Genomic DNA, 11,521 nt, shown 5'->3' on the forward strand with positions numbered 1-11,521 from the left:
CCAACAACCGTCAGCCCAACCCACTTAGTCAATGCTTAATAACTCATAGCTCAACTAATTAAACAATCACTGAAGCCAACAAAGCCTATATGTGAGATTTATTATTATGACTCAGTTGTTGGGATGTTTTTAGAGTTTTTATTGAAGTTGGCAGCAGATGAGCATAGATTTACCCAAACACAGATAAAGCCTCCATTAGTTGCTCTGAGGAGGTTATAGTAGCACCTCAGGAGTCAGATAAGAGATGATCAGAGTTCAGGCGTCTGAAAACCTGAAAACGTGAAGCCCTGACAGGGGGCGGAGCTTCTGCTTCTGTCTACGGCAAGTTTTCCCCTTCGCGTCTCAGAGATTCAGCCAACATGCCTGAAGCATGACGGCAAACTGGTTGAGCTGGGTGAGGAGAAGAGGAGAGAGGAGAAGAGGCATGTAAGAGAAAAGTTTTCTTTCAAACTCCCAGCTGGAAACATGGAGCAAAGCGCGACGCAGCAGCGGAGAAAAACCCGCTGAACGGGGAAGAGGATGGTCGCAAAGTTTAACCTCCGCAAAGCCTGACGAGGAAATATAACAGAGGTGAGTTTATGACAAAACCCCGCAGGGTGGGACTGGCTGCTGTTGAATAAAACCGCTATGTATCGTTATTAATGTGTACATATGGCAGTCCTGTTTGTTTCTGTTTTAGCTTTAATTCTTTATTTACTTAGCTTTATAAACGAACTTTAGAAGAGTCACTTTTACTCCAAAATCAGCTGTTTACTTCTATCAGCTTGCTATTTTCTTCTCATTCACGTTTTGAAACTCTATACTTGTTGTTATTGTGTCGCCTTTCTGTCACACTGCTCGGTTTCACGGTGAGCTTAGAAATGGAGACTTTTGGCCAGAGGGAGGAGCCGCACCCACCCAGAACCATCTGCTGTGGTTGGACTCAACTTTATTCCCTTTTTATTCACATTCCAGCCTAACGCTGTTCCAGCAGATCCACTGGGGAAAAACTAAACGATTTATGAGTTTTACTACATAGAAATGTGATATATATTCTCCGACTTGCAGCGTATTTCCTGAAACCTTCCTCGCTGAATAACAATGATTATGATTGTGGTAATAATGGTAGCGGCAGGTCAGGCAGTAGTTATTTAAAACAATGTATTTAATTATTTACTTCTTAACCTTTTGATTTGCAAATTTTAAGATGGAGCTGAAAATGTTATTACTATTATGTTATTATTACAGGATATTATTTTCTATTACTATAATATATAATTATGTAATATTACATACAAATTATGTAATCATATTTCAGTGGTAATATTGTTGTTGTGACAATGGTGTTGGTAATGGTTGTAGTTAATTAAATGATAAATAATAACTTTTTTCCTTTATATTTGCTTATTATTATTATTATTATTATTATTATTATTATTATTATTATTATTATAGTCGTGATGGTATCAGTCGTGTAGGTATAGTTATTTAAATAATTAATCACTATTTGGTTATTTATTTTATTATTTGGTGCTTGTAATGGTGTGATAATGATTTATTTATGATGATAGCAACTTATAACCTTATTTTTCTTTCTATTTTATTGTCATTATCATAGGACTATTTAGAGTAACAACAAGAATTCATTTTTTCTGTTACAATCATCATTATCTGGTGTTTTACATTTTTTTCATGAACTAAATGACACAACACTAAATCAAAGCATATCTTATTATTTTGGCTTATATTAAATGTGTGACTCTTACTGTAATTCTGACTTATTGTATGTTTTTTCTTTTAGTTTACATGTAAAGTCTAGTATCTCCATCCTCTTCCTACGCTTGTGATGCAGTCAAGCTAATGTTTAGGTCAGATTCCTGAAGCTGCTCCGTCTTTGTTTTGCTTTTGATTCTTGAGTTTTGACAAATATGTTAAATCTAAGACAGCGTGTGATGTAAATCAGCCAAACTGCATTGAATGAGTTATTTATTTTAATTTTTATTCCTGGAACTGCAGTATGGCGCGCCGCTCTCAGTGTTCTTCTGCTGGGGATAACCCCCTGGACCCCAATTACCTCCCTCCTCACTACCGGGAGGAGTACCGCCTGGCTGTGGACGCCCTGGTGGAGGGCAGCTTGAAAGGATACTATCAGTGCCTCCAAAATGTGGACGTGGTGGACTTCCTGTCCCCGGCTGAGATCCAGTACATCCAGAGCGTCGTTCAGCCTCCGAAGCAGAGCATCCTCTCTGAGCAGCAGTTCCTGGACAGCGAGGGAGAAGGCTCCTCGGACACCTACTGGCCCATTCACTCTGACCTGGACGTCCCCGGTCTGGACCTCGGCTGGCCTCAGATCCATCACTTCATTGAGCCCACAGAGGTCACGACCCTGGTTAACCCCCCTGAGCCGGACATGCCGAGCATCAAGGAGCAGGCCCGGCGGCTGATCAAGAGCGCCCAGCAGGTTGGCCTCTCTCAAACCTTCTTCACCTTCCTTTCACAGCGTCCCACCTGTGTTGTATTTCTAACTATCATCTCATTCTCGGCTTCTCTCTGCTCAGGTCATCGCTATAGTGATGGACATGTTTACTGATGTTGACATATTTGCGGATATTCTCAATGCTGCTGGGAGGAGAGTTGCTGTCTACATCCTGCTGGACGAGCAGAATGCTGATCTCTTTGTTAACATGGTGGCCAACTGCAGAGTCAATCTGCAGGCCTTCCCAGTGAGTACAGCAGCTTCTTACTGAAAAAATTACATTTTGCTGCAAATAAAAGCATGACTTAAAACAGGTCAAGGTTATGCTTCAGTTGTTTAAAAGAGGTTCTTTTCTGTGCCTGCTGCAGACAGGGAGTGGAGCTTCACACGCTCTGACACACAAACACATTACTTTTTGGTCTTTTCCTGGAAATTTCTCTCATAATCATGTATTTATCATGTCACCGGCTCTGTTGCCTAGTGCCGTTTCCAAAATAATGCCGTGGAAAAGCAGAAGTATTGCGGTTAGCATAGCTGTTGGTAGATAGTTTCACAATCCAAATAAAGGAACTTTATCAAGCTTTTCTTTACACTATAATCCATGAACTTTCAGGTGAATTAGCTATAAAAATAAACTGGTTTGTCAGTATTTTTCCTTTTTCTTATGTAACCGATTTAAATCAGGTTAACAGCACATATTAGCATTGCTAGAGGGATATAGCTCTGCCTCCTAACTTAGCTAGCATCTCAAAACATTATCACATGCATGACCTGCTGATTATCAATGATGTGACTGGATTTTATGTGTCCTGCAGTTCATACGCCTGAGAACAGTGTCTGGAATAACATATCAGTGCCGCTCTGGGAAATCCTTCAAAGGCCAGATGATGGATCGCTTCCTGCTGACCGACTGCAGAGCTGTGCTGAGTGGAAATTACAGGTGGGCTCCTTTAAATCTAAACATGTTATTGATAAAGATATCCCAATACAGATGTGTAAAAAAGCCTTAAAATGAATCCATCTTTTGTTGCAGCAGCATAAAGTCTTGTCATGCAAAGACAGTTTCTTGTTTCTATATTTGTTTCTCTGCTCTAGCAGCTAAATGCTTCACTGTAATGAGGCCATGCACTCTTAACAAGCTTCCCAGGCCCTCAGCATCACTCCACCACCCACAGTGGGGTCCCATCTGTGGTTCTTTTTCATAGAGTTCTTGTTGATTAAAATCTCAAATCTCCTCTGAATAAAGTAGCTTCCTGTCGATGTGTTTTGTTTAGTATCTAATAGTTGCTATGGAGACTTGAAAACAAAAGCCTTGTTTGTTACTGATGTGGTTGTTTCAAATTAAAAGTAAAAGCTATCTGTTATTCACTATGTAGGTGTAGGTAACCTTAGGTCAAAAACAAATGAATGCATCAAAGTAAGGAAGATTATTGAATTTAAAAAGTGAAACCAACATTTGATAGAATATACAGGGTGATTCATTTCAAGCTTTTATTTCTGGAAGGTTTTATGATTATAGCTTGCAGGAAATGGAAAAACCTTAAATTCAGTTTCTACATAAGTTAAAAACAGGTGACTGATTAGAAACAGGGTGCAGCTGTGAGAGGAGACCAAGAAAGAGAGACAGAACCAGAAAGGAGCTGGAGAGGAAGTAAACAATAACAAAGGGGGAAACACCGAGGAAGAGCAAGAAAAACTAAGCTGAGTACATGCAATGAACAAGAATAAATTGAGCAGAAACTAACAAAGGGGACTAAAGTTATACAGGCTAAGCAAAAATAAACATACAAGCACAGGAAAACCTCAAAGCAACCCAAATACCCTCCAGATACGACAGAAACTTCCTTTTAAGCTATTAAAAGGAAGGATCATTAAGCTATGATCATCAAAATGTACAGAAATAACACCTAAGATGTAAGTAACCATTGTTTGGTCTTTTCCAACTCAATGCAGAATATATAGAAGTAAAGAGCTGTTGGGAAACAGAAAGTCACCGTTTACAAATTAAAACGACAAAAGTCCAAATTATTATTTATTTATTACCAATTACTAGAGGCTTGCACAATTTTCTTAAAAATAACCCCTTAATGTGGGATTTTCTCCTCTGAATTTATGTACTCAAATTTAATATTGAAAGGTTAAGCTTCAACAATAAGAGATTGATTTACTTCAAGGCTTTTGCTCACATCTTTATAAGAGTGAAGGCTGCTGTGCCTTCAAGCTTGTCTCTAAGATGGTAACCCCATCTGGTTGTTGTCTTCCTCCAGCTTCATGTGGTCTTTTGAGAAGCTGCACCGCTGCATGGCCCACCTCTTCCTGGGACAGCTGGTGACCACCTTCGACGAGGAGTTCCGGATTCTCTTCGCTCAGTCGCAGCCGCTGAATGTTGAGCACATGCTTGCTGAGATGGAGGATTTAAAAGTTTTGCAACAGAAACAATTTCCCAATGAAAGCACTTCACTGTACAGAGAGCCTAATAGATTCATATCTGTGGACATTCCTTCTGATGACTGGGGAGGACATCCGTATGATGATCCACCCGACGGGAATTTGAGGATTATGACTCTAAATAGGCAGGGGTCCCTTCGCGGCCCTGCAGATGTATATAACAGGTTTGGTTCCCAACAGTCGTTCATGGACCCCGGTTTTGACCAGGGTCCTTCACGGCATTTGATGACAGATAATCCTGCCTTAAAGCGTCACTCTTATACTGAAGATGTTCCTGGCAGATACTCATTCCCATTAATGCCACAACAAGGAATGTCTGACTCTGAAACAAGGGGAAAACCTTTTCATAGGGGCCAGCAGCCTTATCCTGGACCAGGACCAGGACCAGAAGAAGACTACAGCAGCTATGATAAGTTCTGGAACCAAGGCTATCTGCCTGAGCAGTACCGTGTACCAGCTTTACAACAAGAAGTACCACCAGAATTTGATCCTGTTCGTAACTATTTATCATCCACCAGAAATCTAGATGTTGATCAAGGCATAGATAAACTACAACCACCAGTGGATTTTTCATTTACTTCCCCTCAACCCAAAAGACTGGGGGTAGGGCAACCATACGCCTGTCAAACCTCTCCAACGCCTTCCAACTCTGCCGATCAGAAGCCTTTTTTCCATGACCTTACCTTGAACCGCAAGGATCCCACTGTAAAACAGAAGCTGAGAAATTGGAGGATTGACTCATACCTTAGTACATATGATAATCCAGAGGAAGAAGGCCTGCCGATGGTGTCAACTCAGCCGACAGACACTTTTGAAGAACCTCTGAATCCCATCCAACAAACGGCCCAGCTGCCAGATCTACCAGGTTCTAAAATACCCAATGTCAAAGAGTTTAAGGTTACCACTGTACCTAGAGTCAGCCAAATGCCAGGTTTTGTCAAAGCAGTCACACAAGAGAAACCGAAGAAATTTCTGGATGACCCTGATCCAGTGGTGATAGAAACCAAAACCACACCAGCGTCCTCTGAAACCTCTTACACAGCTGAAGGGAGAAAAACTGAGGAGGAGGACCAAAAACCGCCAATAAGCACAGGGCTTCAAAGGGATGACTCTTTCAGGAGAAAATACAATCCAGGGGGGCTAAGAACCTCCAGATTGAGGTCTTCACTGATTTTCAGCTCCCTGGAGCAGCAGACCCCTCAAGAAACTACGACTGCAGACCAAGAGGATGAGGGAGGTGACAAAACCAAAACCGAACAGGCCAAACTCCCCCTTGTTTCACAGGTTTTGGGGCAAAGGAGATCTACTGCAAGAGAACCTTTCGAGTGGAGTCGTTACATAAAATCCACTTTGGAAACACTGAAACCACATGATGTAAGCAAAAAAGAGAAAGACAAAGACGCATCAAGGGGGAAAAATTCCCAAGACCTCGCAGATAACCCGGAGGCAAAGGAGTCCATAAAACCAACAGATGTAGAGCAAGATAATGTTTCACTATCGATGCCTCAAGTCAAGCTCCCTGAACTAAAGGCACCCAACACTGATCAACCGGTACAACCGACTGAACCTCTGCTCACTGATGTAGATATGAGTGATCCAGATAAGAGGTTCATGTTTTTTAAAGAACTGGCTGCAAAACGTAAAGCTGCTAAAGCTGCAGAATCTCAAAAGGAAAAAGAAAAGGCAGAGTTAAAACAATCAGACATGTCAGTTTGCCAGAAGGAAGAGTCTCTTCCTGAAACTTCAGTTGAAAATATCAGCAACAAGGACTCCAACATCCCAAAAACTTCTACTGAACTACAAGTCCAGCCGAAGAAAACTGAGTTGGACAGCCAGTCAGTAACTGGCCTTTCTGTTTCTGTAGAAACAGGTGACCCTCCAAGTAAACCTCCAGAAGACCCAACTCTGCCAAATCCTTTTGTTAAAGAAAGTTTGTCAGCACTGATTCCTCAGTCTAAGCCAACATCAGTTGAACTGCCTAAAACCGATCAACCGGTACAACTGCCCAATCTTTTGTTCACATCTCCATATATAGATATGAGCGATCCTGATAATAGGCTCATGTTCTTTAAAGAGTTGGCAGCAAAACGAAAAGCTTCACTAGCTAAAAAGGGAGAAGAGGAGGCCCAAATAAAACCACAGGCAGATCTCCAAAACACGTCAGTGTCCCAGAAGGAAGAGGATCCAAAAGGAACAACAGAAAGCATGGAACCTTCTGTACCAAAGGGTTCATCAGAAGATAGCACTACATTGTCCACAGAGACATCAAACTCAGAGTCATCACCCTCTTTGAAGCTTGATGAAAATACCAGGAAGCAGGATAATCTTGTCAGGAATGATCCCAGTACCCTCAGTACTTCTGGAGAACAAGCACAAGAAGTTTCTGCTGAATCGGTGAAAACAGACTTAGAAAGGCGTTCTGCTGAAGAAACCGAAGCAAGTCAGAGCAAATCATCAGAAAACCCAACTGTATCAGAACTTTCTGTCCAAAAGAACTCACCCAAGCAAGGAAATGTTGCTCACACTGCCGTTTCATCCCATGGTGAAGGTGCTGACAAAGGAGAACTTCCTACTTTAGAATGTATTTCAATAATTCCTGGTTTAGGGGAAGGTTCATCATCTACTATTCCCCAAAACACTGAATCAATTCAGTTAGAAACCAGTATTTGCTCTCCTCCTCTTCCCTCGGAAGCAGAAACTACATCAGAAATAGGCTCAGTGCAAGTCTCTACCTCTGATACTCCTCCACTTGACTCAGGTTTGCATAACCGCCCTGCCACGACAGAAGAGACCTCGTTTTCTGATTCTGCCCAAGAAGTGTACAGTTCTACGAATGTTAGTAGCACAACATCATCAAATATTGATGAAATTAAAGCTCAGGAATCTGTTGGCTCCTCACAGCAAGAGCCCTCCAATGAAAATGTACAAACCTCTGATCAAACTCATCTAAATGCTGTTTCCCAGTCTGCTTCATCTGAGAACAACTCAGTTTCTGATGCTGCAAATACAGAGGCTGTTATTTCTCCAGACAAAAAGACTTTTGATCTGGAGCCGGACAAGTTAAATGCCACCACAGAGACAAACAGGAGAGAATCTTTTGCTGGTACACCTTTAGTTGAAGGTTTAGAGAAAAATGTTACTGAATTAGGACAAGAGGAGTCAGTTGCAAAAGAGTCTGAGGCCCTTAAATCACCTGAAGATGAGAAAGCTCAAATCACATCTCCTGCTGTTTGTCCATCTATACCTGATTCCACTTTGCCTAGTGAATCTGGTCCTGAAGGCTCAGTCTCTGAACCAGATTTGGAAAAGACAGTTTCATCTGTCACAGCACCAGTTGACAACCAACCTGCAGACGTACCTACGGAAACAGGATCTCTTGAAAGCACAGAGTCTCCTAAAGCCTCACTGTTGGAAAAAAGTGAACTTCCTCAAGAAGCGGCAATACAAACTGCTCCGTCCTCCAACCTCAAGATAACAGACTTGGCCACATTCTCAGCTCCTAAAACATTATCATCTTCCTCAACGTCTGAGTCAGACCAGTCAGGTTTGGACCCTGAAGATAAGGTATTGGTAACCAATGTCTCTACAGAGCAAAACTTATCAGATACAAACTCAATATCCAATGACACTCAACCAAAATCAGAGGAATCTGTTGTTCAGCCAACAGCTCAATCACTGAGCAGCCCAAGTGAACCTACCATGGTGGCCCCAGCTGAAGCTGATTTGCCATGCAAAATATCCGAAGCAGTCACTCCTCAAAGCCAAACACCAGAACCAGCTGCACCTCAGGAGAGTAGTAAAAAAGAGGCTGAGTTAGGGGAGACAGATGAAAAAAAGTCCAACGATCTAGAGGACAAAGATAAGAGCCAGAAACCATCCACTGAGGATCCTGCAAGCAAGGAGAAAACGAAAGACCAATCAAAGCAGAGTATCTGCTCCGAAACAACAGAGGTGACATCCAAGCAGCCCAAATCGAGTCAGTCTCGCTACCACTCTTCAACAGTGAACGTGATCACAAGCAGCAACCTCCGAGATGACACTAAGCTGCTCCTGGAGCAGATTTCTGCCCAATCCCAGAGCAGGAACGAAGCAACAAAAGAGTCCCCCGTCACAGACGACGAGAAAGAAGACAAGGCTGACAAAAAGGCCAAAAACGAGAAGGAGTTGGGGTACAGGACATACAACAGGGGGCAAACTAAATCAACTCAGGAGAAGGAGAAGCTGTTGGAGAGGATTCAGAGCATGAGGAAGGAGAGGAAAGTTTACAGTCGTTTTGAGGTAGGAATGTGTTACCAGTTTCATTTTTTCATAAACATCTGATTGCATATGTAGTAAATGATTTTCTCTGTTTACTTTCTCGACAGATGGCACCTTAGATGGAATCCAAATGATATAGAGAAAAGGGAAAGACATTATTTGTTTCTGCAAGATGCCTCTTGCTTTTGCTGCAAACAGGATTTCTACGCACCGAAGGTTGAGGGCACCGACTCTTCACTTACCTTCATCTGATGAAACTAACAGCAGGACAAAACGCTGCAAAGCTGTTCAGCGGCACGCCCCATGTTCAGTAAAGGATTTGCATCATAATTTTACTTGCAGAAGACATGATCAAAGCTGTATTTACTGACTGCATGGGTAAAGTGCAATGTGTGCAACAGGATTTTTATGAGGTGACGCCTGTTTTTGCCTTTTTACTGCAGCACTGACTAAAGTCAACTCATTATGTGAGCTTATAAAATCTGAAGTAACCAGAATTTGTAAAGCTGGTAAAACTGTACTATAACTTGTTGTGTAATATATTGTTTTCATTCACTTTAAAGAAAACATGACAGATGTTTGTAGATTGTGGAGTTGAAAGAGGTGAATGTGTAGATTATGTTGACGCGTGAGTACAAAGAAAATCATGGAACTACCAGAAAGGACCAGCAGACTGAGAGAAAATCTCCCATTAAATTGTATTTACAACAGTAAAGTGGTATTCAGACCAAATGTGATATTTTGCTCATTGAAATTAAAAGTTATTTTCAAGCTGGTTGTATTAAAAGTCCATTATATATAAATTACCCCCAAATTGCACATTTTCATCTATATTCTCATTTAATAAGAAGCTCTCTTGACACTATTTGGTGTTTTAATTATTTGTTTCTTCTTGTTGCCTGATGATCATTTTTTACTGAAACCTTGAAATCCTTGAATGGAAGCTGAATCAAATCATGGCGTTTCCTTTGGCGCCATCATGTGGTCAAAATATATAACTTACACAAATCTTTAAATACTTGGAATTTGCATCCGATCTATCATACTCTGTCTCGTGTGAATTTTTTCATATTTTATCAGCCAGAAACTACAATGTCATGCAGTCTGATTTGAAACTAACTCATACGTTAGAGAATAATTGTGATGTGGAAGAAAATATGCAAAATACAGTTTGCATATTTCGCATTTAACCTCTTTACTATGATCAAGTGCAACCAGTTATTCTCAGAACTCAGTAAATATGGAAATAGACTTGCTGTATACACTTTAGTGAACAAACATCATGATGAAGACCAAGGAGCTGCAGACAGGTCAAGCAAAACATGTTGGAGAAGCTGGCAGTGCTGGAGAGGCTGCAGAGATCCACAGTTCAGGTGAAACAATAGAAAAAAACGAATAAATCATTAAATCATTAGTTATGGACTCTGTAAATTGGGCCTACAATCAACTAGTGTTTGTTTTAAATAAAGTGTGTCTTATTATTGTGTATATAGTACAAATGATGTACAATTTTACTTTTGTTTTAAACATTAATTTGAATAGAGAAGTGATGGGATATGTTTTTTCTTAAAATGGTGTATTTTTAACAAATTGATCAGATTTTATACTCTGAAACTGAGCAATTTTGTTGTCTGACATGCTGCTGCCAACAAAATTTCATTGTATTGCTTTGCAGTAACAATAATGTTCTCCATTTCTCTTGGTCATTGAATGTGTGCATTTCTGACTGGAACATTGTCATCATTGTATCCGTTTGCTATTGTTCATGTTAATGTGTATTTAAAGACGCTTGAATTTTAAAAATTTTACAATCTCTGATCAGAAATCTCACGACCTCCATATTACCTCCATGACCTCGTAGGGGTCGTGACCTCCCACGTTAAAGACCTCTGCTCTAGATGAACAAAGTTGCCAGAGATATAATCCAAAATAATTAACTTAGCTCAAGATAAACACAGGTCACAAAATATCTTCGGGGAGCTTTGCCATTTTATGCAGTTGTACTTGGAAGTCATAAAAGTCAAACAGGAAGCTACATGAAGTCGGAGGATCCCAGCCCACCTTCAGGTCACTTGTTCCGTCTTCGTATTTGTAAACTATTTTTTATTTATTTATTTTTTTCAATTAAAAAATAAGATAAATTGAAACTACAGAAGCAGCGGGAGCACTGTTGCCTCGCAGCAAGAAGGTCCTGGGTTCTTTTCCCGGCCCGGGATCTTTCTGCATATGTTCTCCCTGTGTATGCATGGATTTTCTCTGGGTACTCCGGCTTCCTCCTACAGTCCAAAAACAAGACTGTTAGGTTAATTGGTCTTTCTAAATTCTCCTTAGGTGTGTGTGTGTGTGTGTGTGTGTGTGTGT

The 11,521-nt window shown here is 40.9% G+C and overlaps 1 protein-coding gene across 1 annotated transcript; it reads left to right on the forward strand.

Annotated features, from left to right (window-relative positions):
* Window positions 1-276: 276 nt before the first annotated feature.
* On the forward strand, window positions 277-10,205 carry fam83ha (family with sequence similarity 83 member Ha). Its single transcript, XM_008430071.2, has 6 exons — window positions 277-570; window positions 1,996-2,440; window positions 2,538-2,702; window positions 3,271-3,395; window positions 4,723-9,181; window positions 9,268-10,205. The coding sequence occupies exons 2-6, from the start codon at window positions 1,997-1,999 to the stop codon at window positions 9,277-9,279; spliced, it is 5,205 nt and encodes a 1,734-aa protein (XP_008428293.1). The 5' UTR covers window positions 277-570; window position 1,996; the 3' UTR covers window positions 9,280-10,205.
* The last annotated feature ends 1,316 nt before the right edge of the window (window positions 10,206-11,521 follow it).

Source organism: Poecilia reticulata, linkage group LG15 (genome assembly GCF_000633615.1).
Source record: "Poecilia reticulata strain Guanapo linkage group LG15, Guppy_female_1.0+MT, whole genome shotgun sequence".
Taxonomy (NCBI): domain Eukaryota; kingdom Metazoa; phylum Chordata; class Actinopteri; order Cyprinodontiformes; family Poeciliidae; genus Poecilia; species Poecilia reticulata.

Coding starts and splice junctions, on each gene's coding strand:
- fam83ha (XM_008430071.2), top strand. CDS start 1,997: ATGGCGCGCCGCTCTCAGTGTTCTTCTGCTGGGGATAACCCCCTGGAC. Junction 2,441..2,537: donor TGATCAAGAGCGCCCAGCAG/GTTGGCCTCTCT, acceptor CTCTCTGCTCAG/GTCATCGCTATAGTGATGGA. Junction 2,703..3,270: donor TCAATCTGCAGGCCTTCCCA/GTGAGTACAGCA, acceptor TGTGTCCTGCAG/TTCATACGCCTGAGAACAGT.